Below are 24,373 nucleotides of genomic sequence, written 5' to 3'. Positions count from 1 at the left end.
GAAGGGCTGCTGCATGGCTCGGAGTAAAGATACTTGCTACTATACTTCGGGACTGGCTCGCGGGTACTGCATGTCTGCGTCGGTTGCAATGCACGAGGGCTTGTTTGGAAAGTAGTATCTACAATAATGGGCCAAATGGACAATACAATGAAGGGCTGAGAAATTATTTATTTAGCTAGACCTTGATACAGTTTACAAGTCACTTCGGGCTTCCTCGCCGGCCCATGCCCGTCGGATAAGCTCCCGCACCGCAGTCCGCTCAATATCTCGCGGGTTCCAGTAAGGATTGGCCACCGCAATGTCGGCGGCCTTGTCAATGTCACTCTCTTTCATGCCGTACGCCTTGAGCCCTCGTTCCACCTTGAGCTTCGAGAGCAGGATGTTGAAGCCCTTGACTGCATCGCCGTCACCATCGGGAAGCGCCTCAGCGAGTCTCTTTAATGCTTGGGGAATCTTTGGGGCATTGTAGGCGAGGGCGTGTGGCAGGACGATGGTGTGTGTCTGCGCATGAGGTAGGTTGAAGCTGCCACCAAGGGTGTGGCAGAGCTTGTGGTGTAGAGACATGCCCACATTGCCGAGACATGTGCCGCAGAGCCATGCGCCATAGAGAGCAGTGGATCGGGCGGCCTGCGAGCCAGGGTCGTTGATAATCTCGGGAAGCGCGCTTGCGAGTGCTTTGGTGCCTTCCTGGGCAATCAGGTTGACGACAGGATTGCTGTTGCGGGCATAGAGAGCCTCAACTGCGTGCGCGATGGCATTCACGCCGCTGGTGGCACTGAGGCCGACTGGCAAGGTCAAGGTGTAATCGACATCGTAAATAACGGTTCCGGGCCGAATCTTGGGATCGGATCGGGTCTCCTTGCGACCATCCGCCGTCTCGCCCAGAATAGGCGTGACCTCGCTGCCAGCATATGTCGTAGGGATGGCAATATGGTATAAGCCGGTGCGAATGCTGATGGCCTTTCCTAGGCCAATGGTGCTGCCCCCTCCGATAGAAACAATCGAGTCGGCTTTGGCTCCAGTCGCAAACTGCACCGCACGCTCCGTCACATCGGTAGGAGTGTGCATCGTTGCCTCGCCGAAGAGCCCGGCCACCTGGCCCTGAAGAACCTCCTTGACCTGCTCGGCATGTCCAGTTTGCTCTGGCGTAGAGAGAACAACTGGGCGAGTGAGTTTGAGCTTTGCCAGCTCCTCTGGCAGCTTCTTGATCGTGCCGCTGCCGAAAATCACCCGTGCTGGATGGGCAACATACTCGAATGATTCCATGATCGCGGTGGACAAATTAAGTTCGGTTCGTATCGTGATGATGGTGGAGAGTTGTAAAGAGGGGGAGCAAAAAGAATATTGGTGATGGTTTGGATTGGTACCATTTAATTGCTAGCTCTTGCATACTATTTACCCGGGTGGAAGAACACAAATAGGAACTAGGACAATAGGACGAATCAGAAGTCAGTGGTTCGATGTGAATCACATCCCAAAAATTATTAAGCGTGTAACGGGAGAGCGGCAGAGAACTCACCCGCCAGCATTCGAGGTGGAACAAGAGTGTGCCACGCAGACGCGTTCCTTTTTGATAAATTGATGTTCATAGTTGATGAGATAAGATACGTTTAAATACAAGTCGTCAAAATGACGAATGAGTCTCAACTAATTGCCCAAACAGCCTTCCAATCTGTTGTCCGCCACATAACGTCGAAAGTAACCAGCTTTAGTGTGAGATATGTGCGAGTCCTGTCTAGTTGTTGTCTATATAGACCACCATCATTTCCAGTCAGCTGGGAGTGGTCACTCCTTTTAGCTGTTCCATAAGATATGGTAGAACGCAGTAGTTTGGGTCAGGACGATGAGGTGAGACCTCGAACTTTAAAGTTGGGAAGAGAAATCACGCAAAAGGATTACGTAATTGTCAGTTACGTGATGTCCCTGCTTTGCATAGACTTACGTCGAATCATTTCTGCTTCGATAATCGATTGTTTGCCTCCTAACGGGCCAAACGGTCTCCTCCCTCCTACGTGCAATTCCCATCATGGCGACCAAACCTCGGGTCCTCCTCATCTCACTGGACCTTCAGCCATTTTTTGACGATCAATACTCGGCCCTCATCGACGCCCTCTGCAACAGAGCCACCATCCAGCGTGCCAAGACTGCCGACCCAGCCATCCGCAAGCTCAGTGAGGACGAGTCCGCACCCCTTGTCGCCGTGCTCATCACCGACGCTGTGCTCGCCAACAAGAAAAACACAGGAAAGCGTGTCTGGGATGCGGTGCTTGCCTACGTGCGACGCGGTGGCACCGCAGTCGTTATGGGCCATTTCTCCTCGTTCGTGAAGCCGCTCAACGTCAAGCCCTTCTTTGAGCAAGCTGGGCTGCCCTGGGAGGCGGGTGTTTACCACCGCACGACGACATCGCTGAACCGGACTGTTGTGGCGGAAATGCTGACGGCAGTGGGCAAACTGCCGCAGAGCTATAGCCAAAAGGCCCTCGCCGTGAAGAACGTCGCACCAGAGCATGTATGGTACGCTTCTAGCCCAGACTCGGTCATTGAGTCGGCCGTGTTTGCGCCCGATAACGCCCACACACCAGGCCAGGCAGCTGTTGCTCTGGCGAATGTTGGGGAAGGGAGGTTGGGGTACCTTGGGGATGTCAATGCTGAGGCCGAGTCGAACGCTGTAGTGTTGGCTATGTGTGGGTTTCTGTGATGAAAGGCTGCTGGCTTGGGTATGTCGCAGGTTTTTACTCAACGTACATGGGTCATTGGCCGGAATCTGAAAGGGGAGAAGGGGGACGGCGGAATGGCACATGAAGGATCTTGGAAGGAGGAGTAATTACTTATTTCTTGACTTTCTTTTCTTGTCGTTGCCTCTACACATATGTGCTTGGGCTGACAGGACCATTTGCCCAGGTGTCAGTCCCTTTCGTGTGAATGCGCCCGAGCTTAGTAACCGATTCATGGTGAGAAGGGCTACTTGGTTACGCGACGAACGACCAGGAATCGAGACTCTTGGCACTGGAAGCTCGAGACCATGCTGCTGACCTCGAGCATGATCTGTCTCTTTTGATTACTTGTTGGGTCCTATACATATTCAATTTGGTGTTTCTAACTCCAGCCCTTGGCTGGATCCATACCCATCCATCTTTCGTAAGGGTTCGAATATGTGTCAAAATGCGATTCCTTGCTCTTAAAAAGACTTCGTAACGCAAGGCAGAGGAACAATTTCGTGAGTCACTCGTCTGAGCTCGCACAGCTGATAATTATTCTATTACTTGTGCAGGATGCCGCCGGGCGGGTAAGTAGGGGCCAGCGGATTCGGGCGGAGGCTGACGCGTGAAGAATGGAAGCGGGGTATGATCAGGGTCAGCACATACGCCAATGTTTGGATCCTCTGGTTGTTTGGCTGCCTTGAGATCAACCCCACTTGAACTCTACGCTGTCTATAACTAGACGAGAATGCAACGAAAGCCCAAGTCCTCACATTCGTCCCATCACCTGTCTTCTTATCCATCCGGGCTCGTCGCGAAGTATTTAATTTTACCTACTCGCGAGCTCTCTTGCCAGCCATATCTTCATACATGATTACCCTCCCGAACTTAGGCTTCAGAAGGCAGTCCAATTCTTCCGAATATAACAGTCCAACATGTCTTCTCTATCTAAAACGTCTTCAGCCTCCACCACTCCAGCATACACGGAAGCGAGCGGGTCCTCCCCTCAGCCTCACGATGAGCATATTACCACTGCGCAGCATCCTACCAATGGTAGAACGTACTGGGTTAACCATACTACCAAAACAACCTCCTGGATCCACCCAACGAAGAAGATATATACGGAAGGACTCCCGTGGCCATGGGAGAGGCGCTTTGATGACAAGGGCCGTGCTTATTACCTCGACCACGAGGCTGAGACAACCTCCTGGCTCAATCCAGTCAAGCTGGAGAAGTTCGAGAGACAGGGCAAGTTGGAGGATGAGATGTATGAGGGGATACAGGACGCCGACTGCGTAGTACAAGAGAAGGCACGCGACGGCCAGGTCTATTGGGTCAATTACACGAAGGGTACTCTCGGTCGGCCAGTCTATCCTGAAGCTACAGATAGTGTGAAGCAGGCAGATACATGTGTCGATTGATTGGTCTCAAAATACATAATTGGCTTTGCTCGGCTGACGCTTGACAACGCAATGCATGACAGTCAAGTCTTGCAGTTCAGGCATAGAAAGGTTGCAGCGTCTGCTCAAGTGACAACCTAGCATGCCCCAAGAAATTTCGCTGTTCTGTTAACCACGCAAGAAAGCGTGCATCAGGCTCAGACCTCCCTCACCAGGCTCATGAGGGCGCCGTGAACCATGCTTCTCCGCAAAGCCGAAACACTCCTCGCCATGCTTATCGGCGTTAGCTGCCTTGCACTCCTGTAGAATGTTAGAATATTCACATGACAACATTTGACTGAAAAGGAAGGATGTAAGGGAATGACGTGCCTCGTCGCACCACCACGAGAGAGTGCAGTTGGGGCACTCCAGCAGTTTGTGGCTGATGTCATCCTCAATCATTCCGCACTGGTCACAGCTGATTCCCAAACATCAGTCTTGGAAAAATAAAAAGCACAGTGTATGTGACCGCGAACCTGGCAGTGTCAAAGTTGCGCGGAACCCCGGCCTGATAGTTGTCCACAGCTGCAGCGAATTGAGCCTGGCCCACGTTTTCAAAGCCATTCTCGGGAAGTTCAGTATCACCATATGGGAAATATGAGACGATCTTGCGCAGCCGCTTCAGGTCCCCTTTCTTGATCCTGGCGCCGGCCTGCATCATCATGGCCCCAAAGATAATCTCGGACCACTTGTCGCCGCGGTAAGTTTTGAAGAGAGCTTCGCAGACGCAGGAGTCGAGGATCTTGCGCACGCCAGGGTCGTCAATATGATTGGTTAGATAGAGCTGATCGGACTCCCCGTCCACCTGCAGAATCTTCTTGGCGATTTCGCGCTTCTCAGCCGTATCCAGGATCATAGCAGCCATCTTTTCGTCCTCTACCATGACCACGATAGTAGCTTCGATGTCGCTGCGCGTGTCGAGGCCGGAGTCGCCCTGGAACAGGCCTGTTATCAATGCCCGTCAGCTTTGTAACAACACCATACACATTTCCCATACCTACACGCCAGAAGACTTACGGAAACCCCAGCGGCCCATGATGATAGCTGGGCCTTGATTTTCCTCGTGGCGGCGGTGAAGGCCCGATTGGTCGTCGTAGACTTTTGAGAAGATGACGAGAGTTGTTGTAAAGTTGAGGCTGACAGAGTTTTGAGAATAAAAAGTGGGAGAAGGGAAAGAGTACGAGTAGTTGAGGTGGAGTGAAAGGAAGGTGCGTAGGAAAGATCTAACGAACGAGAGTAGAGGGTAAGTGCCGTCGGATGGTTCCTCCCCTTACCACATGTCATCATGATGTAGAGGCGAGAAACCTAGTATTAATCTTATTGGCAGTGGTGGCTAGACCGGAACCTCATCTCGAGACTGATATATCAGCATCTCCAAATAGTTGAGGCTTCATGGCTACGTAAATTGTACCGTATTCTCCGCTCAAGCTCCAGATTCCACAATGGGACCATACATCATACAATACGTCTCTGTTCATCTGACGACAGCCGAGATTCCATAGCCTTCAATGTTCACACCTCAAATCCTCGTCTTCCAAATGTCGGGTCGCCTGGGGTGCCTCCAAGAAGATTCTCGGCTCGAACTTTCTTTCTTACTCTCGTGTTCTCCGGATAGCTTTCATACATAAGTGTGATTGAATCTGACGATCAGCCATCTCGCCACCCAGATCCGCTCCAATCTGTTGTCTAGCTTTACGGGGTAAAACGACTTCATCTCCTCCCGTTCCCGATAAGTCTTGCACCGAAACCATGTGTCGTCTCTGTTTGTCTCCAATAGCCGCAGGTTCTCGATGCCGTCGCCTTGCGTTCGCATCATCAGCCAGGTTGAAGCTCCGTGACAGGCACGGAGTTCATCTCGTAATACATGCATATATTTTGTCCCAGGAACATAGCCAGATCATGAAGATTATCTGGTTAACTGGGTTTGATCGTGAGCACGACAAAAGGATAGCGTAAGACACACGTGACATGCTCAGAGAAGTTCTTTGGTGCTGATGATGCGTAACAGATGTTTCGTAAGTGTTGATTCAGAGATCTACGTTGATGAATCCCGCCAAATCACGAGTGGCGCGTGGCTTGGAGAGGGTACCGAGTTTTGGGAATACCAGGCGCTTGCACTTGGCGGCTGTTTTTGTGCGCACCCCGGCCACGCCTTGCTCCTCCGACACACCCTCCCTGTTTTCTTGCATGTCTTCTTCCACGATCATGTCTCCCACCTTCAGCGGCAACAAGTGACGTCTACCAGGCAGCGCTGACGAGGGTTGTTGTTCTCTAGCTTACCTTGGCTCCCTCTGGCTGGCTTGCGGCTGCGGCGGGTATTGGTAGCGGGTACGTCAGCTTGTGTATATCGGCGCGAATGCGGACATTTGAGCAGATCATCCTGACCTAATTTCTTACAAGCATTGAAGCAACGCATGCTACAAGAAAGCATGTGTCAATTCGTCATTAACTCGGTAGGTCTTCGGTCTAACGGTAGGTCTTCGGCCTAACTTGGACAATTGGCTTCTTCCAGTTCACCACTTGAAGGGGAAGGGAGTATTTTCGGTATAATTTTTCTGATTTCTTTATCAAGAGCCGGAAGCAACAATTGAGACATCCTTCTTCCTCCTCCTCCTCAAAACCGAACGCAACTAAACTGTCGAGTTTGCAATTTTCCTTTCAAAGCTGTCATAAACTGAGATACTATTCTTAAAAAGACCATCAGCAGTTCCCTTCATACAGTAGCTACTGACTCGTCATCATTTGCATTCGACTGCAATTAAGGAGCACTGAAGACAACATGGATGTCATACTATTTGGCCTCGTCATCGCGCTAATCATTGGCCTTTGCACCATTGGACGTCGGCCATCGTCGTATCCTCCTGGTCCTCCAACGCTGCCTCTGATTGGAAATCTTCACCAAATGCCTACCAAGAATGGGCATCTCCAGTTTCAAAAATGGGCACAGGAATATGGGTTCGGACCCGACAGCCATACAAATGATCGACTGAGATGCGCTAACAATGCTTTTAAGCCCAATCTATTCACTGATCCTTGGCACCAAAGTTATGATTGTTCTCTCTTCCGACACGGCAATCAAAGATTTGTTAGATAAACGCAGCAACATCTACTCTTCCCGCCCAGAGATGTACCTGGGACAGATCGTGAGCGGTCGCCTCCGAGTTCTCTTGATGGTAACCATTCACATCTAGATCTTCCACCATTGTGGTCTTCACTGTTCTGAATAACAGTTTCCCAGGCATATGGCGACACCTGGCGCATGATCAGGAAAAGCATCCACAATATTCTCAACATCAAAGCAGCTAAGTCATACGTACCGTACCAGGACTTGGAAAATAAGCAAATGCTTTGCGGCATGCTCGACGAGCCCGAGGCTTTCATCGATCACATCAAACGATATACAAATTCACTTACTACACAAATGGTCTTCGGGTTTCGCACTATCAATATTAATGATCCAAAGCTGAAGCAGCTCTTCGAGGTAAGTTCCCCTTCTGCATGTGGCAATTACTATTTACTCTAATGTCTTTGTAGGGATTTGAAAATTTCTCCGAGGTCACAGGGACAGCCACCGCAGCACTTCTCGACCTTTTTCCAGTGTTGCAGCTCCTGCCAGATGCTATTCTCCCTCTACGGCGTTATGCACAGGAATTGCACCGGCGTGAGAAGGAACTTTATGTTGGGCACTGGATGGATGTCAAAAAGGCCATTAAAAATGGCACCGCAAAGGTGACTCGAATGTGCCCTTCGAGAAAGCTAATTGCTAATGATATGTAGCCGAGTTTTTGTGTTGACCTAGTCAAAGCCCAAGACCACTATGGGTTCTCAGATGACCTCGCCGGATACATAAGTGGTAGTCTTCTAGAAGCTGGTTCTGACACCACCGCTTCCACCCTGATTGCGTTTGTTCAAGCTATGGTTGTCTTCCCCGATGTACAGAAGAGGGCACAGGAAGAGCTTGACCGAGTTTGTGGAGATCGCTTGCCAACGATGGAAGATGAGCCAAGCCTCCAGTTTATCCGTGGTTGCGTTAAGGAAAGCTTAAGATGGATGCCCACTGCTATTCTTGGAGTGCCACATGCTGTGATCACTGACGATGAATACATGGGCTACAAGATACCAAAGGGCGCTGGTGTGGTGTGGAACGTCTGGTATTTCTCTCCAGAGGCTGTGCCAGAATTTGAATAATATACTGACACGGACACCTCAATAGGGCTATTCACACAGATCCAAAGCGCTATCCCAATCCCCGAGCCTTTGATCCATCCCGTTACGCCGATGACTTTCAAACTGCAAGCGAGGCAGCTACGAATCCCGATTCATCCAAACGTGACCAGTTCGTCTTTGGTGCAGGTCGCCGTATTTGCCAAGGCATGCACATCGCAGAGAGATCGCTGTTCTTGGGTATTTCCAGGATGCTTTGGGCCTTCAATCTGAACAAGGCCGTCGACCAGAACGGCAACGAAATCACACCAGACATTGACCAGCTGACCGAAGGACTATTGGTTCTTCCAAAACCTTTCCGGGCGCGGATTACACCTCGAAGCGAGCACCATGTTCGAAGGATCCGCGAAGCGTGGAGTGAATGCCTGCCACTACTCGACCCACAGATGCAATGGAAGGAAGTTCCAAAAGGAATGGCATTCGGTGCATATAATGCAAACAAATAACTGCGCTTATCAGTGAGAGGTTTATTGAAGTGGGAATCCGAGTTGGTTGGTTACTACTAGGGAACATTCATGCGGCATACTATGTCCAAAGGATGTTGGAAAAAATAGGTTGCCTGCAAAAGTCTACTTGATACTTGTTCTTGAATGATAAGTTGTATTGTTGCGAGCTGGCTGGGTTTCTTCTTCTGTTTTCTTCTTTCACGGATGAGAAAGGTCTGATCAAACGGAAACGAGCGACATAGGATATAGAAAAAGGAAATGCAGTCATTAATCGAGATGGACATGAAGAACTCATTTGATCTTGTATTACTCAGTCTACCCTAGGATTGACACAGCATGTTTAAAGAGGATCCATGGATTGATCGATCGCGAATAATGAAATCAGCTCTCCATGGAACAAAGCTTGATTATGACGTTGAGAACCCGGATGGAACATCATGGCCATCGCTAGGTAAGTCAAGGTTCTGCCATATCTCATTCATGGATTCCACACTAGTCATGTCTTGGTGGATGTTACTCGACATCTCCACGATCTCCAGCATCGATAGATTCACCAAGGACGACTGAGGTTCTTCATTTGATGACTTATCCTTCGGCTGCTGTCTCGGTGATCTTGAGTGCGTACGTCCCTCAACGACACTTGCGGCGATCTTGGGTGGTGACTGGTCTGAAACCACTCCCGTAGCTGCCTTATCCCCGAGAACGCATGGAAAAAGGGCTTGGGGGAGCATGCTAGATGAGAGAGCGATTTGCGCAGGACACTGCGTCAAAATTCCAGTTGGTTCCGTTGTTGTGATTGCCTCCGTACTTTCTGCCATCATGTCAATAGCTGCTTAAGAGGCAACGTGGATGCTAAACCAAACACAAGACACCACTCACCCCGATGTTCGCATGGACTAGAATACAAGCCCGTTTGGCTAATCGAATGTTCAAGGTTAGATAGATCTGGATTGTATTGTTGGTTGAGTCGATGGTGTGACCATCGATTCTGACTGGCTGGCAGCAGTGCGTCTTCGGGGTTGCAACTCTCCAGCTGCACTTCCAAAGACTCGAGATCTTGTTGCATCGAGGTTTTAGCGCCCCAGAAGCTGGCGAATTGCGTGTAGGTCAGGTAGAGCAGGTCGAAGCGTGTTTTGATAAGCGCGGTCTTCGTCCCCGGTCCCTCAAGCTGCTTTCGGACCAGCTGCACCGCAGCCGCAAGCCAAATTGTGCTCGACAAGAAGGGATTGATATATTGAACATGGTTCTCGCAACTCCGGTTGACAATGGTGAGGACATTGTCGGCGGCTTCAAAATACTGACTTAATTCAGAAGCTCCTTCGTCCTGAAGTGCGGTAAAGTAGCGGGTACCCAGAGCCCCCAAGAGCATGGATGGGGGCGCTTGCGTTTGACTGCCAAATACGTCATATCGATAGATCATGAGCCGGGCTAATTGTGTCATAGCGTAGATATTGTAGATGGAGCAATGTAATTGCCGACAGGACTCGATCTCACCGGGTAGCCGAGCCTCAAAACTAAGATATTGTTGTCGATAACGCAAATGGTCTGGCAGAACACGAATGAAACAATGAACCGCATTTGCTAGCGTTTCTAGCTTCTGCTGTGATTTCTCGACATCGTCGCAATGGTAGCCTCGAGCACTTTCCCGACGCGAGTGAGGGTTGTTGATTGAAGGCACGCCACGAGGACAGGATATGCTTTGGCCATCTTTCATGAAAGAGTTAATGACGATGAACCATGCCTTGGGGGACTGATTTCCACTCTCATGCAGGGTCTTCCAACGTCGAGTGGGGTCTTGCTCAAAGAAGCAACTCCTGGTAGGGCTATTGGAATGCCAATATATATCAGGCACTGGAAGGAGTACTTCCATCTGCATCCAGTCAATAGCAGTCGGGGTGCGTCGGATGCTGCTCGCGAACACATCCATCTCCCAGATAGCCCACCAAGCGCGGCGCTTCTCTTCATCTTCGGACCACAATTCAGTGTTTTCTGGGCTTTGACTGAACGTGCTCGTTGAGTCCAGCAGATGGAGGTTGAGCTCGTACGCCAACCGTACACACAACCCTAAGGATCTCCAGGCTCTGCCGAGGACTCCCTGCGTTAACTGACAGTGAGTTGCCAGGATCAAGGCCTGGAGCACACAGAGATCAGGGGGTTCGTCGCCGCAATCGGAGAGAGCTTGGTCAATGAGTTGAAGCGCCATATTTACGAAGAATTCCGGTGTCCTCATTTCTGGTTTCACCTGTTGCATATCCTTCTCGACTTCGCTGTCGTTCTCGAGGGGCAAGAATCTGATCGCGTATCCAGCAATTGCAGCTAAGAGCGCGGATGTCTGAGCCAGAGACGGAGACTTCTTCAACTTCTCATGAAATGAGGGCTCGTGGAAGATATTTATGGCGACCATATTATCAAAGTATACACATATTCTGTTGAGATCGACTTGTCAGGGTTTTGAAGTTTTGCCTTGGAAGGGCGCACGTACATCCTCTTCATAGCGTGCTCGGAGATTCCCAGAGCGGAGCATCCATCTTGAAACTTGTTCTCGTTGTCTGCGAAGCAAACATCGCTGGTACTGGTGTCTGCTTTACCCTGCCCGGGAGTGCAAGATTGATGACAGGGGTAGATGTTGAAAGACAGATCGTCGATATTCAACCCTGAGGTCTGCGGAACTTGATCACTGCTCTTGTTCGCGGTGAATGTACTCGGCTTATTTCGGAGAGAACGAGATTCTGAGCGGCAGTCTGATTCAAGCACACGGTCAAGATCAGGCTCAGTGTGTGTGCGAGGCTTGTATACAGTATTAGCGTCGCTTGGGGGCTGCGAGACTCTTCCGTCGTTTGACTGCTTCCCAGTCGTTTTAGGACCAGGTCGGCCTGTATGCCCCCTTCTTTGCCGTTGAAGGGACCCTGGGTTTCTTCCTGTCAGTCTCCACCAGAAGCCGGGATTGGGCATCCTGCCTTACCAATCTTCGGCCCTGGTTTCCTCGGACCTGCAGGGTAGTTGCAGGACTGCGCCGTACTGAGGCAGTTCTGACAGCGCGGGATTTCGCGATCACTGTTTGAGCCAGATCAACGAAGGCCTGAAACATACGCAGATGGTAGAGAGCACCAACCATTTCACCTTACGCCTGTAAAATTAGGATGTGTTAGCGTTTCCCAGACTGGACAACGACACGGCAGCATCATGGTACTTACCGTCGACAAGGGTGACATGCAATGATAGACTTCTGCTGAACCTGATCATCTTGCCCCTGGGTAGACCACATTGTTGACAATGCTGGACAGCAAAGCTGCTATAACCACATCCAGAGCTTCACCTGTAAGGGCATGTGAGTATTGACTAAAGTTGCCAGCTTGGTAGTTGAGAGTTTGGCAGTGCTGACCGACCCCGCATCTTCCCAGATTGTTGCTCTCCCCGGCCCGGTCACGACGCTATCAACCCCTACCACAGTACACCATTTACAGAAAGAAAACCAATCATATGCACTATTGTTTGCAACTAACTGGATTAAGAATGGACTGCTCAAGGGGGAGGCACTCATGAATAGATGCCGATACTCGCAACGACGCGGTATCAGCCACATTCTTGTGCTTGTGAGATGACTGACCTTGTCAATCAACAACGGCAATCTTCTAGAACCAGGCAAACAATACAAAGGAAGCGAGGCTAGGAGAGGAGACTATGAAGCTACCATATTTGCCCCCACCCAAACCAAGCATTCAATTAGTCTGGATCTCGAGTGTTCGGAGCATCTTCGATGCAGAACGCGAGTAAAATTCTTCAAATAATACGAAACAGCTTTGACCGTGTGGTATTCATATATATATATATATATATAGAGGAAGAGATCCTCACCTGAAACTTGTGGCACGTGTAAACAAGGTGATACTATGTCCCTTTATATTAACGAATTCAGCCCCTTTTTTGACAGATATGGAATTCGTTCCTCATTAATTGTTTCTCTCCATATATAAAACGCAGCTCGATCTTGCAATATGCTATTACACTCATGCATCTGAGTACAAAATCACAGATTTCATGACTCAGACAGCCCTCACCAAGCATGTTTCTGAAATCCGGCGCTTTTTTTCTTGGGCATAATAAAACAGGCTATGTCATCAACTTCGTACAGGACCACGTGCACCACGTATCAATCCGTTTACAGACCAGCGAAGGATAAGACCTTGATTAGTTTGGGGCGTGAAAGGACAAAGAAGACATCCAAGCTGGGTTCAACCACAAAAAGCCGAAAGACCGCTCGTGATTCCCGAGGCTATTGAGACTCCAGTAAGTTCCAACGGCCCAAGAAGACCAAGAGCATCCGAGATAATGCCGAGGAACGAGCTGCAATCGAAACCTTCTTGCGGGTCTTTGGATTCGCCTGACATAGTGACTTGAGCCTTTTGGTTTTTGTCCTGATCGTACATTGTCGCCTGGATGTAGTTCACGACATAGCAGTCGTTGCTATATACAAGATTAGAACTGGGATTGAGAGCCAAGTTCTAGGTATAACTCACAAAGTTCTCGTGCCACATGTAGTTGCAGGAACCCCTATGCGTTTCCACTGAGAAACCACCTTATCTATACTGGCGTTATCCTCGCACTCATCAACAGCCTTTTCCGTAGTGCACTGGCTGCTTGCATTCAGAGCGGTCGATATGGCGTCGAGGAGGTTGTCAATAACGGCAACATCTTCATCAGCGTTGCCCTCTAAGGTTATCGTAGCCGTCCCTAACGCCGCAATGCCGCCTGACTTGGTTAAGTATTTGAAAGTTCCAGGGCTACCTGCATCACATCCCGTAGCGTCACATGCTGGCTCCATGAACATCTTTTTGAAGTCTGATGCAATAGCGTCGCCGATATGCCACTGTCGATGAAAGGTGCTTAGAGATCCGAGGAACGATAACAACGGTCAGGATTAACTATCTTACATACCTTGCTTTTTCCAATTTCAAGTGTTGTGTTCCATTCAGTTGAAGTCGAGGCAGCTCGTTCGACAAGCGTGGCTGTCGAGGAGTCGGGAAAAGTAGCAGCGACGGCGGAGGAAAAGCGTGCATAGGCTAGAATAGCCATAGCAGTAGCAATACCAAACTCTCTGTAAGATGCGTACATAGTAGGCTACTGAGTCATGCAATTTAGTTGTGGTGGCGAAAAACAGATTCTCGTGAGAAAGTAATTATAGTCCTTGTGTTCTGGATTTGAGCTGCTCGTCTTCTATGCGCAGCTCACGAGGTTTATATATGTGCTTTTCAATTCTGTACTATCCGAACTATTGTATACGAGCAAGGAATCTCTTTTCTAGGCATTTACCGGCGAAGGTTGATATCTCGCCCAAGTAAGCGGCGGCTTTCCATCCCCTAAGACACGCTTCGCACGGTAAAACAGAAATTGTGCGAGGGCCAGTGACTCTGGCCCAGGGCCTCGTGCGCCCCGCCAGCCAGCCAACGGCCAGGCCTGTGTTAGAATCAGATATTAATCCCGCCTCGTGACTTCATTCTTTTGTCTTCTTTCCTCGCGCATTGCAACAGAAGTTTTGGCCCCCCCTCGTACATATATCCATGAACTCATAGTATAACTCGTAACGTGAACCGCAATTTATATTATGGAGGTGCATCTTTTTTATCGTAAAGTAGCGTCAATTTTTACTCTCGGGAGTTATTAACGCTTTCAAAACCGTAAGCTTATTGAAATTTTATTTCTGTTGGGTATAAGACCAGCGTAAATTACGTAAGATGTGCTTGAATTCTGCTACTTTTACTCTGGTTCAGTAAGTTCAAGACAGAGTTGGCAACATCAACTTACCGCACTGGGGTCTCAGACCTTCCAGACAGTCACTTGGGGGCTGCAAAGGCTCTATTTGGGCCTTATTTCCTCAGCTTGACCTCTCAGCTTGACCTCCTATACGCTGCACATTCTTAATCATTGTTCGCGATACTGACATTTCCAAACCCTGAATAAAACTATGACACTTTTGAATTGATGTTTGAAAGCTTACTAGCTTAACGAAAGGCTCATATCGTAGCAGTTCATCTGGGGCTTTGGAATCATTTTCCGTGACATTCCAGGAATATAAAAGTGTAGAAGAACAAACCTACTAGATTAGTTGCGCAAACCATGGTGTGGCCAAACTTTCGATTCGAGGAAAAGAAAGCTCGTATTCCAATGCGCTGAAGAAAAGAGAAAAGAGAAAGGCCACGAGACCGACCTATTTGAGGCTATAGATGGCTCTGGCCGTCAGCTGGCTGGCGGGGTCGAGTCACTGGCCCTCGCGCAATGTGAAGTTTACTATGAAACATAAGCTCTTGTTACAGTGAAAACTTCATGGAGCGCGAAAACGTCTGAGTCATTTGATTCGATGGCTACATTCTACAGCTAGATTCAAATACCTGTCAACCTCTTTCACAAGGGAATCTCGTCTTCAGGGTTGAGGCGGGCTCGTTCCTGTCTGCGCCCGGCTCTCGGCCATACTTCGACCAAGCCGTCCTCGACAGAGAACAACGTGCCTCCACGCATGACGTATTTCATATGCATGCTGTTCTTCCACAGGTTCTCAATGCTGTCAGCCTCTGGCGGGTATATGACCAGATCGGCTAGCTTTCCACCTTCGACGGATCCGACGACCTGACCCAGGCCCAGAGAAGTAGCACTACCGATGGTGGCATGACGCAGGACTTCATACGGCTCCTGGCCTCCCAGGGACATGATGAGCATCTCGGAGTGGTATAGTAGGCCGATGGGCTGCTCGCCGTGGGCACCAACATTGGTACGGACACCTCGGCTCGCGAGCTTGGCTGTAGATTTTGTGGTGTTGAAGAATTGATACGAGCTCTTGGGTGCCTGCTTGACCTCTGTCAGGCTCTCAAGGATGTCGTGCTTCACATAGTTGCGAAGCTTCTTGTCACCGGGGATATCGACGGTCTGGTGGATCCAGTGCTGTCCGAAGATGCCTCCGTAGTTCATGACGGCAAGCGGCGTATACGAACTGCCACTCGCAGAGATGAGCGAGAGGACGTCATCGTAAAGCTCGGGCACTGGAACGGGGTGTTCAAGGCTCGTGTATCCGTCGATAAAGTACGTCAGGTCCCAGTCCAGCGACCAGCCCCCCTCGGGAACGATCAACATACCGAGTTCAGTAGCCTCTAGGAGCAGGCGTTGGCGGGCAGAACGTGCGGAAAGCTGGTAGTTCTTGGCGGAGAAGGATGAGTCGCCCCCTTCGGTTTTGATGCGCAGGAGTGCTGACCTTGCTTCTGCCCGCGAATTGATCTCAGTATATACGGGCGCCTGTGTGGACCCATAGAGAACATCGCCGGTGTGGAAGACGCGAGGGCCGTACATGCGACCCTTTTCAATCAAACTGCGCTCGACCATGCCATGCACATTCTTGGACGCTGGGTTGTGGATGGTGGTTACGCCGTAGCCCAAAAATGTCTCCATCTCCCAAGATGGCTGGGGGTAGGGGTTGATGAAGCCGCCCCAGTGGCCGTGGATATCAACAAAGCCGGGCAGCACAGCTCCGCCCTCAACATCGAGAACGTGAGCCCCTGGGTGGATGTCGATTTCAGACCCGGTACCGACCTTGATAATCGCCCCCTTGTCGAGCACAATGGTGGCATTCGGTACTATCCTCGGGGCCGACGGGTCCATGCTAATGAGGGAAGCATTTGTGATGGCAAACGTTGAGCCGCCAGAGATTCTGAACTGCTCAGAAAGAGCAGTGTCAAAAGTGGCATTTAGGTATCTGCTGAACACATATGGCAGAGCACACTCGCCCGTGTCTTGAGCCTGCAGATTGGCGTGCTCGCAGGCAGAGATCACCCTCTGGATGTCTGCAGAGTACAGGCGTGGCCCAAACAGCCAGAAAACAGTTCTTGCGTCACCGCTGATGACCACATCATGCCCGCCGTGCTCTGACAGCCTTACAAGGTCCTTGGGAGTTTGCGCATCGCCTGGCTTGCTCCATATTCCGAGAAGCTTCTGCTGCATGCTCGCACAGAGCCATATGTGTTGGAAATCACGAAATGCCAAGATTGTATTGGTCAGGTTCGATGCAGCAGTCATCTCGACGGAAGTCTTTCCCGTGGTGATTGTTCTCAGCGCACCTGTCTCGATGTCGTACTCGACCACCGAGTTTGGGTCCTGCACGAGGAGCATAGGCCGTCCGTGAACATTCCTGAGCTCTAGCTTGGTCTCTTGGCTGGACCGCAGGGACCTAAGATGAGTGAGCCTGGAGACATGAGCTGAAGAGAGCGACAGCTTGCCCATCCAGATACCCTCGCCAAAGGTCTCTTCCACGTCGCCAAACATGTAGTCCTTGCCCGTCCGCACGTAGAAGATCCAATCGCCATTGCTGACGGGCGACAAGTAGCGGCCCCTTGGTATGCCACTGATTGGCTGGATGACGGCCGACATTGGGTCTGTCAAGAAAAATGTGGTGAGATTGCGAGTATCCCAGCATGCTTGTAGAATGAAAGAAGAGCCTTGAATAAATGAGGGCCCATAGCACGATCTCGAGGCTTCGGGCTTCGGCAGAAGAACCAGATCCTCCTTCGCGGAGGAAACATTAACGACAAAGTTATCGCCAGCAGCCTCAAAGACTAAACTCTGTCCAAGATGGTCACTTCGAAGGCCCCGTAGTGACCTCACCTGAAGCGAGCTACTGAGAGCAGCTGCACGAATCTGATTATTCTCATTGTACCTCGTGGTCCCCAGGGCCATGACAATATCTGCCCGGAAAGGAATCATCTTGGGAGGGGGTCCTCCTCTGATCCTTTCGCCTCGGGCATTCTGCGCGACGGGAATCTGCCAGATGTGACCTTGAGACCAGATGACAAGTGAGGTGTCATTGGCTGCCCAGCCGTAATTGGGATAGGCGCCCATGAAGGCAGGAATAGTGCTCAGGTCATATGTCAAGCCGTCCCAGAGGTAGTGTACTGTTCCTGACTGCATATCCTTGAGAGCCAGGACGCTCTTGTCGTCAACACGGCGCACAAAGGCGAGCGTGCGCCCATCACGCGAGAGGCGTGGCATGTTGGCGCCGCCCGGGCTCGCTGGTTTGTTGGCGGCACTGGCGGCGGCTGCGACGAGCTGTGTGCTCTCGGCCGTGCTCGTATTGAAGAGGAACACTGCGTTGATGCCGGCATGGACGTCTTTGTTGTACGAGAACTTCCCCTCGTCGTCATCTTTGACGTTCCGAGTAAAGATGATGCCGTCTCCGGACGGGCTGTACCTCGCCTGTTCGGCGCCGAGTTGGCTCTCAGGGTAGCGTTTTGGTGGCCATGTTCCTGGAAGTTTCCGTCCCACAATGCGCCTCCCGTCTCTCTCAGGCAGTGAGCCTCTCAGCTCTTGTGTCGTCCGCAGGGGGAATTCCCAGATCTCCCCGGCACCGTTGGGACGGCCTGTCAGATACCACTTGGTCGCGAGGATCTTGGGCTCAGTAGGGTGAATAGCTGGGCTGGAGAAGAATCTGAAGGTCGCGTTTGTCTGCTGGACTGTCATATCTCTGACCTCCTGGGCGCTGAGGCGCGCCATGTCAGCACAGCTGGTATACGGCAAGGTCCAGATGTTGTCGACGCCGAATCCAGCGTCCGAGATAAAGACCAGCTGCGAGCCATCGCTCGAGAATTCGGCCTCCTTGTCAAATGGAATGCCCGGCAGGAAAGCGTGTGCCTGAACGACCGGCGACTGACCCTCCTCTGTCGACATGCAGTACAGGTCCCCGAGCATGTCAAAGACGATCTCGTTCCTGGTCGGATGTGTAGCGATACGGAGCCATGTCCCCTCGTTAACCGTCTTTGAAAAGGTCCTGGGATATGGGTAGGATGTAGCAATGTCCCACGGTTCAACCGCTGGCCGGAGTGGGTAGTCGGTGTCTGGATAGATGTCGTCCTCCCCGACGTGGCCTAAACTTGCAGTAGACAAGGAGGGGGGACTGCGAATGAGAAAATGCACAATCGACCATGCTTGCAGTGCGACATGCGCACACCCGACAACAGCGAGGCCATGAAGGACAAGTTGGTTGAACTGCCGGGTTCTAGATCTTGTGCCGAGCAGTGATGGCGATAGTGATGGTGATGATTGTGTCTGGACCACAAAACCTTCCGGATGATGTATGACCCCCATCGTCCCGACTCGACCAGCCGCGGTCAAGGCCAGTCGTTTCTTCTTTTTCTGCTTCTCTTCTTCCTTTCTCGCCCTTGTCTCTCTCTCCTCTTTCGTTCTGTCTTTTTTTCTTCTTTTCCGTCGCCCTCCCTTCCTTTCTTCGACTCCACATTGATACAGTGGGGAGGTGGGGGGGGGTCGTATTCAGAGTAGTACCTTTTTGAACCTAATGTTGTTGACTTTGGTAGCATAGATATACACTTTGCCGATGATAAGACCGCTATAATACCCATTTACTTAATTACACAATTGACCCTAGAAAGCACCCACAATTTCCTCGTTCCGTCTCTCCGCATAAGTACGTAATTGCCGGCTCCGTCACTCCGCACAGCGATAGCCGGTTCCGGATGCCAGGCCGAAAGGCTGACGCTGGCCACCAGCGATAAGTAAACCATGCATTCAAGAGCGGAGTGGTGGTAAAATAATATCAAGAGAGTAGCTTTTGGGGCACGTCTTCCCAAGACCTGACTTGGCTGAGAGGAAGAGACCCTACCACGGAACTGCAACTGCATCATGATGTCCTACACGCCCGACATGGCTGCCCCCTGGTCTCGAGCAGACAGCATCGCCTCCAGCTTCGAATTGGTGAGCCACGACCCGGCTGGTGAGGATGAGATTGCCTTACCACACAGGACGCCGCCACGCGGCGGCAGCGAGCGCTTTGTCAGTACATTTGCCGAGCTCAAGGCGAACGTCTACCCGCCCGACCCAGAGTACGATATCTCGGAGAAGCCATGGCTTCCAGGGCCTCAGAAGCCGTATTTGATCCTGAACGCCAACCTGGTCGACCCGCGCGCGGGTGTCGTCCACAAGAACATGACCCTACAGCTAGCTGGCGGCAAGATCCTCAGGGTCAGCCCAACGACGCCCGCCGATGTGAAGGGAGATTTCTTCTGTGCGGGGCAAAAGGTCGAGAAGATTGATGCTAGCAAATACTTTGTCTGCCCTGGGCTTATTGACTGTCAGTTTCTTGGTCGCCTTTCCCCCCTCTTCCCCTTATTTGTAAATCGATACAAGACCTGTATGTATATATATACATGTATAGAGAAAAATGTAGTCAAGTCCCAGACATTTCCCAACTGACTCGAGTCTTTCAGGCCACGTCCATCTCATGGCTGTGCACGGCAGTGCAGTAAGCCCCTCTCCCCCCTTCTCTTCTCTCATTCTCCGTGTGCCTATAGCTGACTCTGATTTATCTAGACGCTTCATGGTGCCTTCACTTTCCCTCATGAGACAGCCATTTTCAGATCAGCTGGAACCCTCCGCGGTATCCTGTCCAATGGGTTCACAACGGTGCGCGACACGGGTGGCGCTACCATCGCACACGCCCAGGCCACAGCCGAGTTCCTCATCCCCGGGCCGCGCGTGTTCCAAGGCGGACGCATGTTGTCACAGACAGGTGGGCACGGCGACGACACCGAAGTCTGGACCGACAGCCATTGCTGCAATAGCAACGGGATCGCCTCCTCGGCACTGGGCAGGTTGTGTGACGGGGTCCCAGACTGCCTCAAAGCTGCCAGGGATAACATCCGCAAGGGAGCCAATCACATCAAGGTGTGCACTTCGGGTGGCATCGCTTCCGAGACGGACAAGCTTGAGTCCCTACAGTTCACGATCGAGGAACTCCAAGCAATCAGCACCGTCACCAAGAATATGGGCGGTACTCTGGTCACGGCCCACTGCTACACTGCCGAGGGCGTCCGTCATGCCATCGAGGGCGGTGTCAGGGGCATCGAGCATGGCAACATGATCGATCCGGATACGGCCAGGCTCATGGCTGAAAAGAATGTCTTTTTGACCCCGACCCTGGCCCTGCACACCTTTGTAACCATGCCTCCATATGACAAGTTTGAGACTCCCGAGGGCCTGCGCAAGAACGCCATCGTGGGAGACGCGGGGGTTCGTGGTATCCGCTATGCCGAGGATGCTGGCGTCTGTGTTTGCTATGGCACCGACACCACCGGGCCGACCCTGGTCATGCAGACCTACGAGTTTGTTGTGCGCTCCAAGCTGCTTCCCAGCCCTGTCGTCTTGCGGCAGGCTACCATCAACGGTGCCAAGCAGCTGGGCATGGAAGGAAAGCTGGGCGAGCTGGTCGAGGGTGCTTTTGCCGACCTATTGTTCCTCAAGGAAAATCCTCTCGAGAACGTGGCGAGCCTGGACCGGATCAACGAGAACCAATTGCTAATCGTGAAAGATGGGAGAATAGTGAAGAGCCGCATCGAAGGATTGAGACCAGAAAGGAATTGCGAGTGGAATTGAAGCTGTGGGTAATGTGCCATGCCCTTCAAAAGTGCCGGACTCTATGGCTGTTCTGCCTGGATTGGTTGGAGGGAGGGGGGGGGGGACACTGTATAACTATCCATCTATCTGTATACAAATCAGGATGAGTTTCTGTATCTGAAATACGGCATATCAAGGTGGAATTTCAGCTCTAGTGGACTTGGGATGCGCTTTCGTTACTCCATCTTCGATTCAGGAGCTCTATATGTATAAAGCGTATCGATGTATATTCATATTTGTACTCAGTTTCTTGTTCACTGTTTTAGGGCTCTTTGTAGATCCTCATGTTTACGATACCAGCAGCTTCATATTGTGTACACGGCAATTACGCGAATCACAGTTTGTTTCGACCCAAACATGCATTCCTCGGCTTTTTCTTCTCCCAACAAAATTGCTAATCTCGTCACTCTGCCGTGCTTACCGTGCTTACTGCTTTCCTACTATAGACCCTCCCCAGTAGTTGGAGATAAGCCAAAGCTATGGCGGCTTGTCGTCGGATGCGCTAAGAACGGGTCTTCTGGGGCATCCTCGCTGCTTTTCCTTCCGAAGGCCCGCACTTGGACCACGCACCGTCTACATGGCCCCGACGTCGGAACAACGCGGCAAGCACGCAATGTCTCCAACATCGCCAACACCCAAACAATACTAAGGTATACCAAGATAGCCTCCACTGTGATGATGTGCAATGAACTCTCGAAACTAGACCACCAGCAACGCGAGTGAAGACCAATCCTAATTACCAAAGAGAATCCTTTACTTCCCACAAAAGATAAATTTGTCATGGGTGGACACGTGTGAGTCTTCCTTGTCCTTATGCAGACTTCTCCCTTGCGGCCCCTGTGGCAACTGTTTTACTTATACTGTCCTAGGAACATGATGGACGATGTCCTGATATCAAATTGTTTGTCTAGAGAGATATACGTAGAGACAAATGCATCATAAGGCTGACATTACGATCAACAAGTGCCTCCGGATCTCTTGCGATCCGCCCTGCGGGTTCTGGTTTCCCAAGGCTCCAGCAATCAAAAGCCGTTTACTAGACATGTTCGCCAAAGACTTCTTGAATCAACTCCGGACTTTGTGGACCCGAAAATCCTGTTCCCAGCTACAGATGGGTCTGTGTTGGCTTGCAAAGACTATCTTGCCCTTACGAGGTGCATATTCTCATCTGAGCTTCCGCAGGAATCCCTCCCTTAGTAAGTATTGCTCTACGAGTGGCTATGGCTTAAGAGACTAACATCAAATCAAGTTTGACGCACTTTTCCAACTCTATTCGACTGGCAGAGGCCCGATTTCCTCCTGGGTCTGAGCTGGAACCTGTGGTGGAGAAATTCGGGGGTGACGTTGTGCAGGCAGTGCAGGCTCTCAAGGAGGCGAACCCAGAGCCCAGTGAAACTCTGTTGACGTTGCTGCTGGACCTACTGTCATCCTTGAAAGATTGCAAGTCTTACTGTGACGCTGCGACACCGCACCCATTGGTGAACCCATTTGCACGCGCAGAGCGGCAGGTCGCAGATGTCGTGGGGCTTCTCTACCCTGGAAGACTTCACCCGTCTTCTTTCAACGACGGGAGGGTTATCACCATCAACATGTCCAAATCTACAAGCATAGAAACATTCGCAGTTGGACCGCATCAGATGCCGCGACTCTTCAACGGGCTCTGGCAGCTCTCGTCACCGGCTTGGGGCTCAGCGACCACTCAGAAGCAAGAAAAAGCACTTGCTCACCTTGTTGAGAACGGTCTGACTGCAGCCGATATGGCAGATCACTACGTATGTTGCCGTACTCTCCTTTTGTGACTTTGTGAACGCTTTTCACTTACTCTAAGGATAGGGCGATGCTGAGCTAGTATATGGCGATTTCCGCAACAAGCTGGCTACGGAAATCCAGTCCCAAGTCTTCGCAGCTACCAAATGGTGCGTTTTCACACCACTCAAGAGCCCTCCCACAACCGAATGGGTCCTCAATGCTGTCAGAGAGCGTTGCCGGAGACTGGGCGGAAGAGTGGAACTTTTGCAGTTCCACTGGTACGACGTATGAATCCAGCCATGTCCTCATAAAATGTTCAATCCCTGACTGACTCTCTCTTCCCAGTACACGCACAAGGAGTACCTGGATATCCTAGTCGAGCTGGTTGGAATCACAAAGTCTCACCCTGAACTGGTCTCGGCTATTGGATTATGCAATTTCGACTCCGAGTACACACAGGAGGCCTGTGAGTATCTTTTGAGTAAGACTGGCTCAGTCGGCATCGTCTCGAACCAAGTTCAGGTGAGATCCGCCCAATTCATCAGTTTAAGGGCATCAACTGACAAAGCATTTCCTTTTCTTAAGTTCTCCTTGTTTGACTCAAGGCCCCTCCAAAAGATGTGCGCCGTATGTGAAAGGTACAACCTGAAACTGCTAACTTATGGCTCTTTTGTAAGTCACCCGCCAGTATTATTCGCGGGATCACGCTGATCTATGCAAAGTGCGGCGGATTCCTATCCCAGAAGTGGCTCGGTCAACCAGTTCCAAATATTTACTCGGAAGCAACGCCACTGACTCCCTCACAACGAAAGGTATGAGACCTCTTCAGCTTGCCCAGTGCGTCGGCTAACTATGTCAATAGTATTTTGACATGATCAACAACTGGGGCGCATGGGTAGACTTTCAGAATCTCCTCTCTGTGCTCTCATCCGTAGCCGAGAAATACAATGTGAGCCTGACCAATGTGGCAACTCGATGGGTCCTGGATCAACCCTCAGTGGGAGCGGTCATTGTGGGAACCCGGCTTGGGGTCTCATTCCACGGTGATGAGAACTTGGCCGTGTTCGGTTTTAAGCTAAGCGAGACTGACTTGGCCGTGATCAATCATGTAGCCCTGGGCGAAAATGGCCAAAGGTCCTTGGCGTTGTTCGAAAAATTGGGAGACTGTGGCCACGAGTACCGGGGAATGCACTAGAATTGGTATTTTACCATACACATAGACAAGAAAACATGTCGGGTTGAAATTCCTCCGGTGCGCTTCGCACTTTCAGATTTGAGATTATCGAGCACAAGTCTACGGCCCACTCGAGCACCAAATGCTTCAGAGGTGAAGTCAACAGCACAACCGGGACATGTTAGAAAGTATAGTGCATGC

The 24,373-nt window shown here is 50.9% G+C and overlaps 10 protein-coding genes across 10 annotated transcripts; 5 read left to right on the top strand and 5 right to left on the bottom strand.

Annotated features, from left to right (window-relative positions):
• Positions 1-149: 149 nt before the first annotated feature.
• Positions 150-1,363, bottom strand: M406DRAFT_291124 (Dehydroquinate synthase-like protein). The gene has a single exon (XM_040918942.1). The coding sequence runs from the start codon at positions 1,264-1,266 to the stop codon at positions 193-195; it is 1,074 nt and encodes a 357-aa protein (XP_040775050.1). The 5' UTR covers positions 1,267-1,363; the 3' UTR covers positions 150-192.
• A 663-nt stretch (positions 1,364-2,026) lies between these two features.
• M406DRAFT_339791 (uncharacterized protein) lies at positions 2,027-2,698 on the top strand (the record flags this gene model as incomplete). The annotated part of the gene is made up of 1 exon (XM_040921488.1): positions 2,027-2,698. The coding sequence occupies one exon, from the start codon at positions 2,027-2,029 to the stop codon at positions 2,696-2,698; it is 672 nt and encodes a 223-aa protein (XP_040775049.1).
• A 1,044-nt stretch (positions 2,699-3,742) lies between these two features.
• On the top strand, positions 3,743-3,919 carry M406DRAFT_235236 (uncharacterized protein; the record flags this gene model as incomplete). Its single annotated transcript, XM_040916015.1, has 1 exon — positions 3,743-3,919. A coding segment is annotated over one exon (177 nt), but the record flags the coding sequence as incomplete, so codon positions are not given.
• A 348-nt stretch (positions 3,920-4,267) lies between these two features.
• On the bottom strand, positions 4,268-5,174 carry M406DRAFT_330436 (uncharacterized protein; the record flags this gene model as incomplete). The annotated part of the gene is made up of 4 exons (XM_040920520.1): positions 4,268-4,386; positions 4,465-4,556; positions 4,615-5,083; positions 5,156-5,174. The coding sequence occupies 4 exons, from the start codon at positions 5,172-5,174 to the stop codon at positions 4,268-4,270; spliced, it is 699 nt and encodes a 232-aa protein (XP_040775047.1).
• Positions 5,175-6,768: 1,594 nt separating this feature from the next.
• Positions 6,769-9,102, top strand: M406DRAFT_356434 (uncharacterized protein). The gene is made up of 5 exons (XM_040923445.1): positions 6,769-7,093; positions 7,152-7,619; positions 7,673-7,867; positions 7,916-8,289; positions 8,352-9,102. Exons 2-5 carry the CDS (start codon positions 7,398-7,400, stop codon positions 8,806-8,808), a joined length of 1,248 nt encoding a protein of 415 aa, XP_040775046.1. The 5' UTR covers positions 6,769-7,093; positions 7,152-7,397; the 3' UTR covers positions 8,809-9,102.
• Positions 9,103-9,625: 523 nt separating this feature from the next.
• M406DRAFT_259842 (uncharacterized protein) lies at positions 9,626-11,212 on the bottom strand (the record flags this gene model as incomplete). The annotated part of the gene is made up of 1 exon (XM_040917324.1): positions 9,626-11,212. The coding sequence occupies one exon, from the start codon at positions 11,210-11,212 to the stop codon at positions 9,626-9,628; it is 1,587 nt and encodes a 528-aa protein (XP_040775045.1).
• Positions 11,213-13,040: 1,828 nt separating this feature from the next.
• M406DRAFT_71353 (uncharacterized protein) lies at positions 13,041-13,920 on the bottom strand (the record flags this gene model as incomplete). The annotated part of the gene is made up of 3 exons (XM_040925414.1): positions 13,041-13,272; positions 13,326-13,675; positions 13,744-13,920. The coding sequence occupies 3 exons, from the start codon at positions 13,918-13,920 to the stop codon at positions 13,041-13,043; spliced, it is 759 nt and encodes a 252-aa protein (XP_040775044.1).
• A 1,212-nt stretch (positions 13,921-15,132) lies between these two features.
• On the bottom strand, positions 15,133-18,809 carry M406DRAFT_351573 (uncharacterized protein; the record flags this gene model as incomplete). Its single annotated transcript, XM_040922635.1, has 2 exons — positions 15,133-18,707; positions 18,764-18,809. The coding sequence occupies 2 exons, from the start codon at positions 18,807-18,809 to the stop codon at positions 15,208-15,210; spliced, it is 3,546 nt and encodes a 1,181-aa protein (XP_040775043.1). The 3' UTR covers positions 15,133-15,207.
• Positions 18,810-19,500: 691 nt separating this feature from the next.
• On the top strand, positions 19,501-21,228 carry M406DRAFT_258812 (uncharacterized protein; the record flags this gene model as incomplete). Its single annotated transcript, XM_040917255.1, has 4 exons — positions 19,501-19,842; positions 19,876-19,927; positions 20,064-20,098; positions 20,167-21,228. 4 exons carry the CDS (start codon positions 19,501-19,503, stop codon positions 21,226-21,228), a joined length of 1,491 nt encoding a protein of 496 aa, XP_040775042.1.
• A 1,658-nt stretch (positions 21,229-22,886) lies between these two features.
• On the top strand, positions 22,887-24,193 carry M406DRAFT_260415 (oxidoreductase; the record flags this gene model as incomplete). Its single annotated transcript, XM_040917362.1, has 6 exons — positions 22,887-23,021; positions 23,083-23,283; positions 23,344-23,520; positions 23,584-23,670; positions 23,721-23,810; positions 23,861-24,193. 6 exons carry the CDS (start codon positions 22,887-22,889, stop codon positions 24,191-24,193), a joined length of 1,023 nt encoding a protein of 340 aa, XP_040775041.1.
• Between the last annotated feature and the right edge of the window lie 180 nt (positions 24,194-24,373).

This window comes from Cryphonectria parasitica, assembly GCF_011745365.1.
Source record: "Cryphonectria parasitica EP155 unplaced genomic scaffold M406scaffold_5, whole genome shotgun sequence".
NCBI lineage: Eukaryota > Fungi > Ascomycota > Sordariomycetes > Diaporthales > Cryphonectriaceae > Cryphonectria > Cryphonectria parasitica.
The sequence above is the reverse complement of the archived record's forward strand: the minus strand, read 5'-3'. Positions and strand labels throughout refer to the sequence as shown.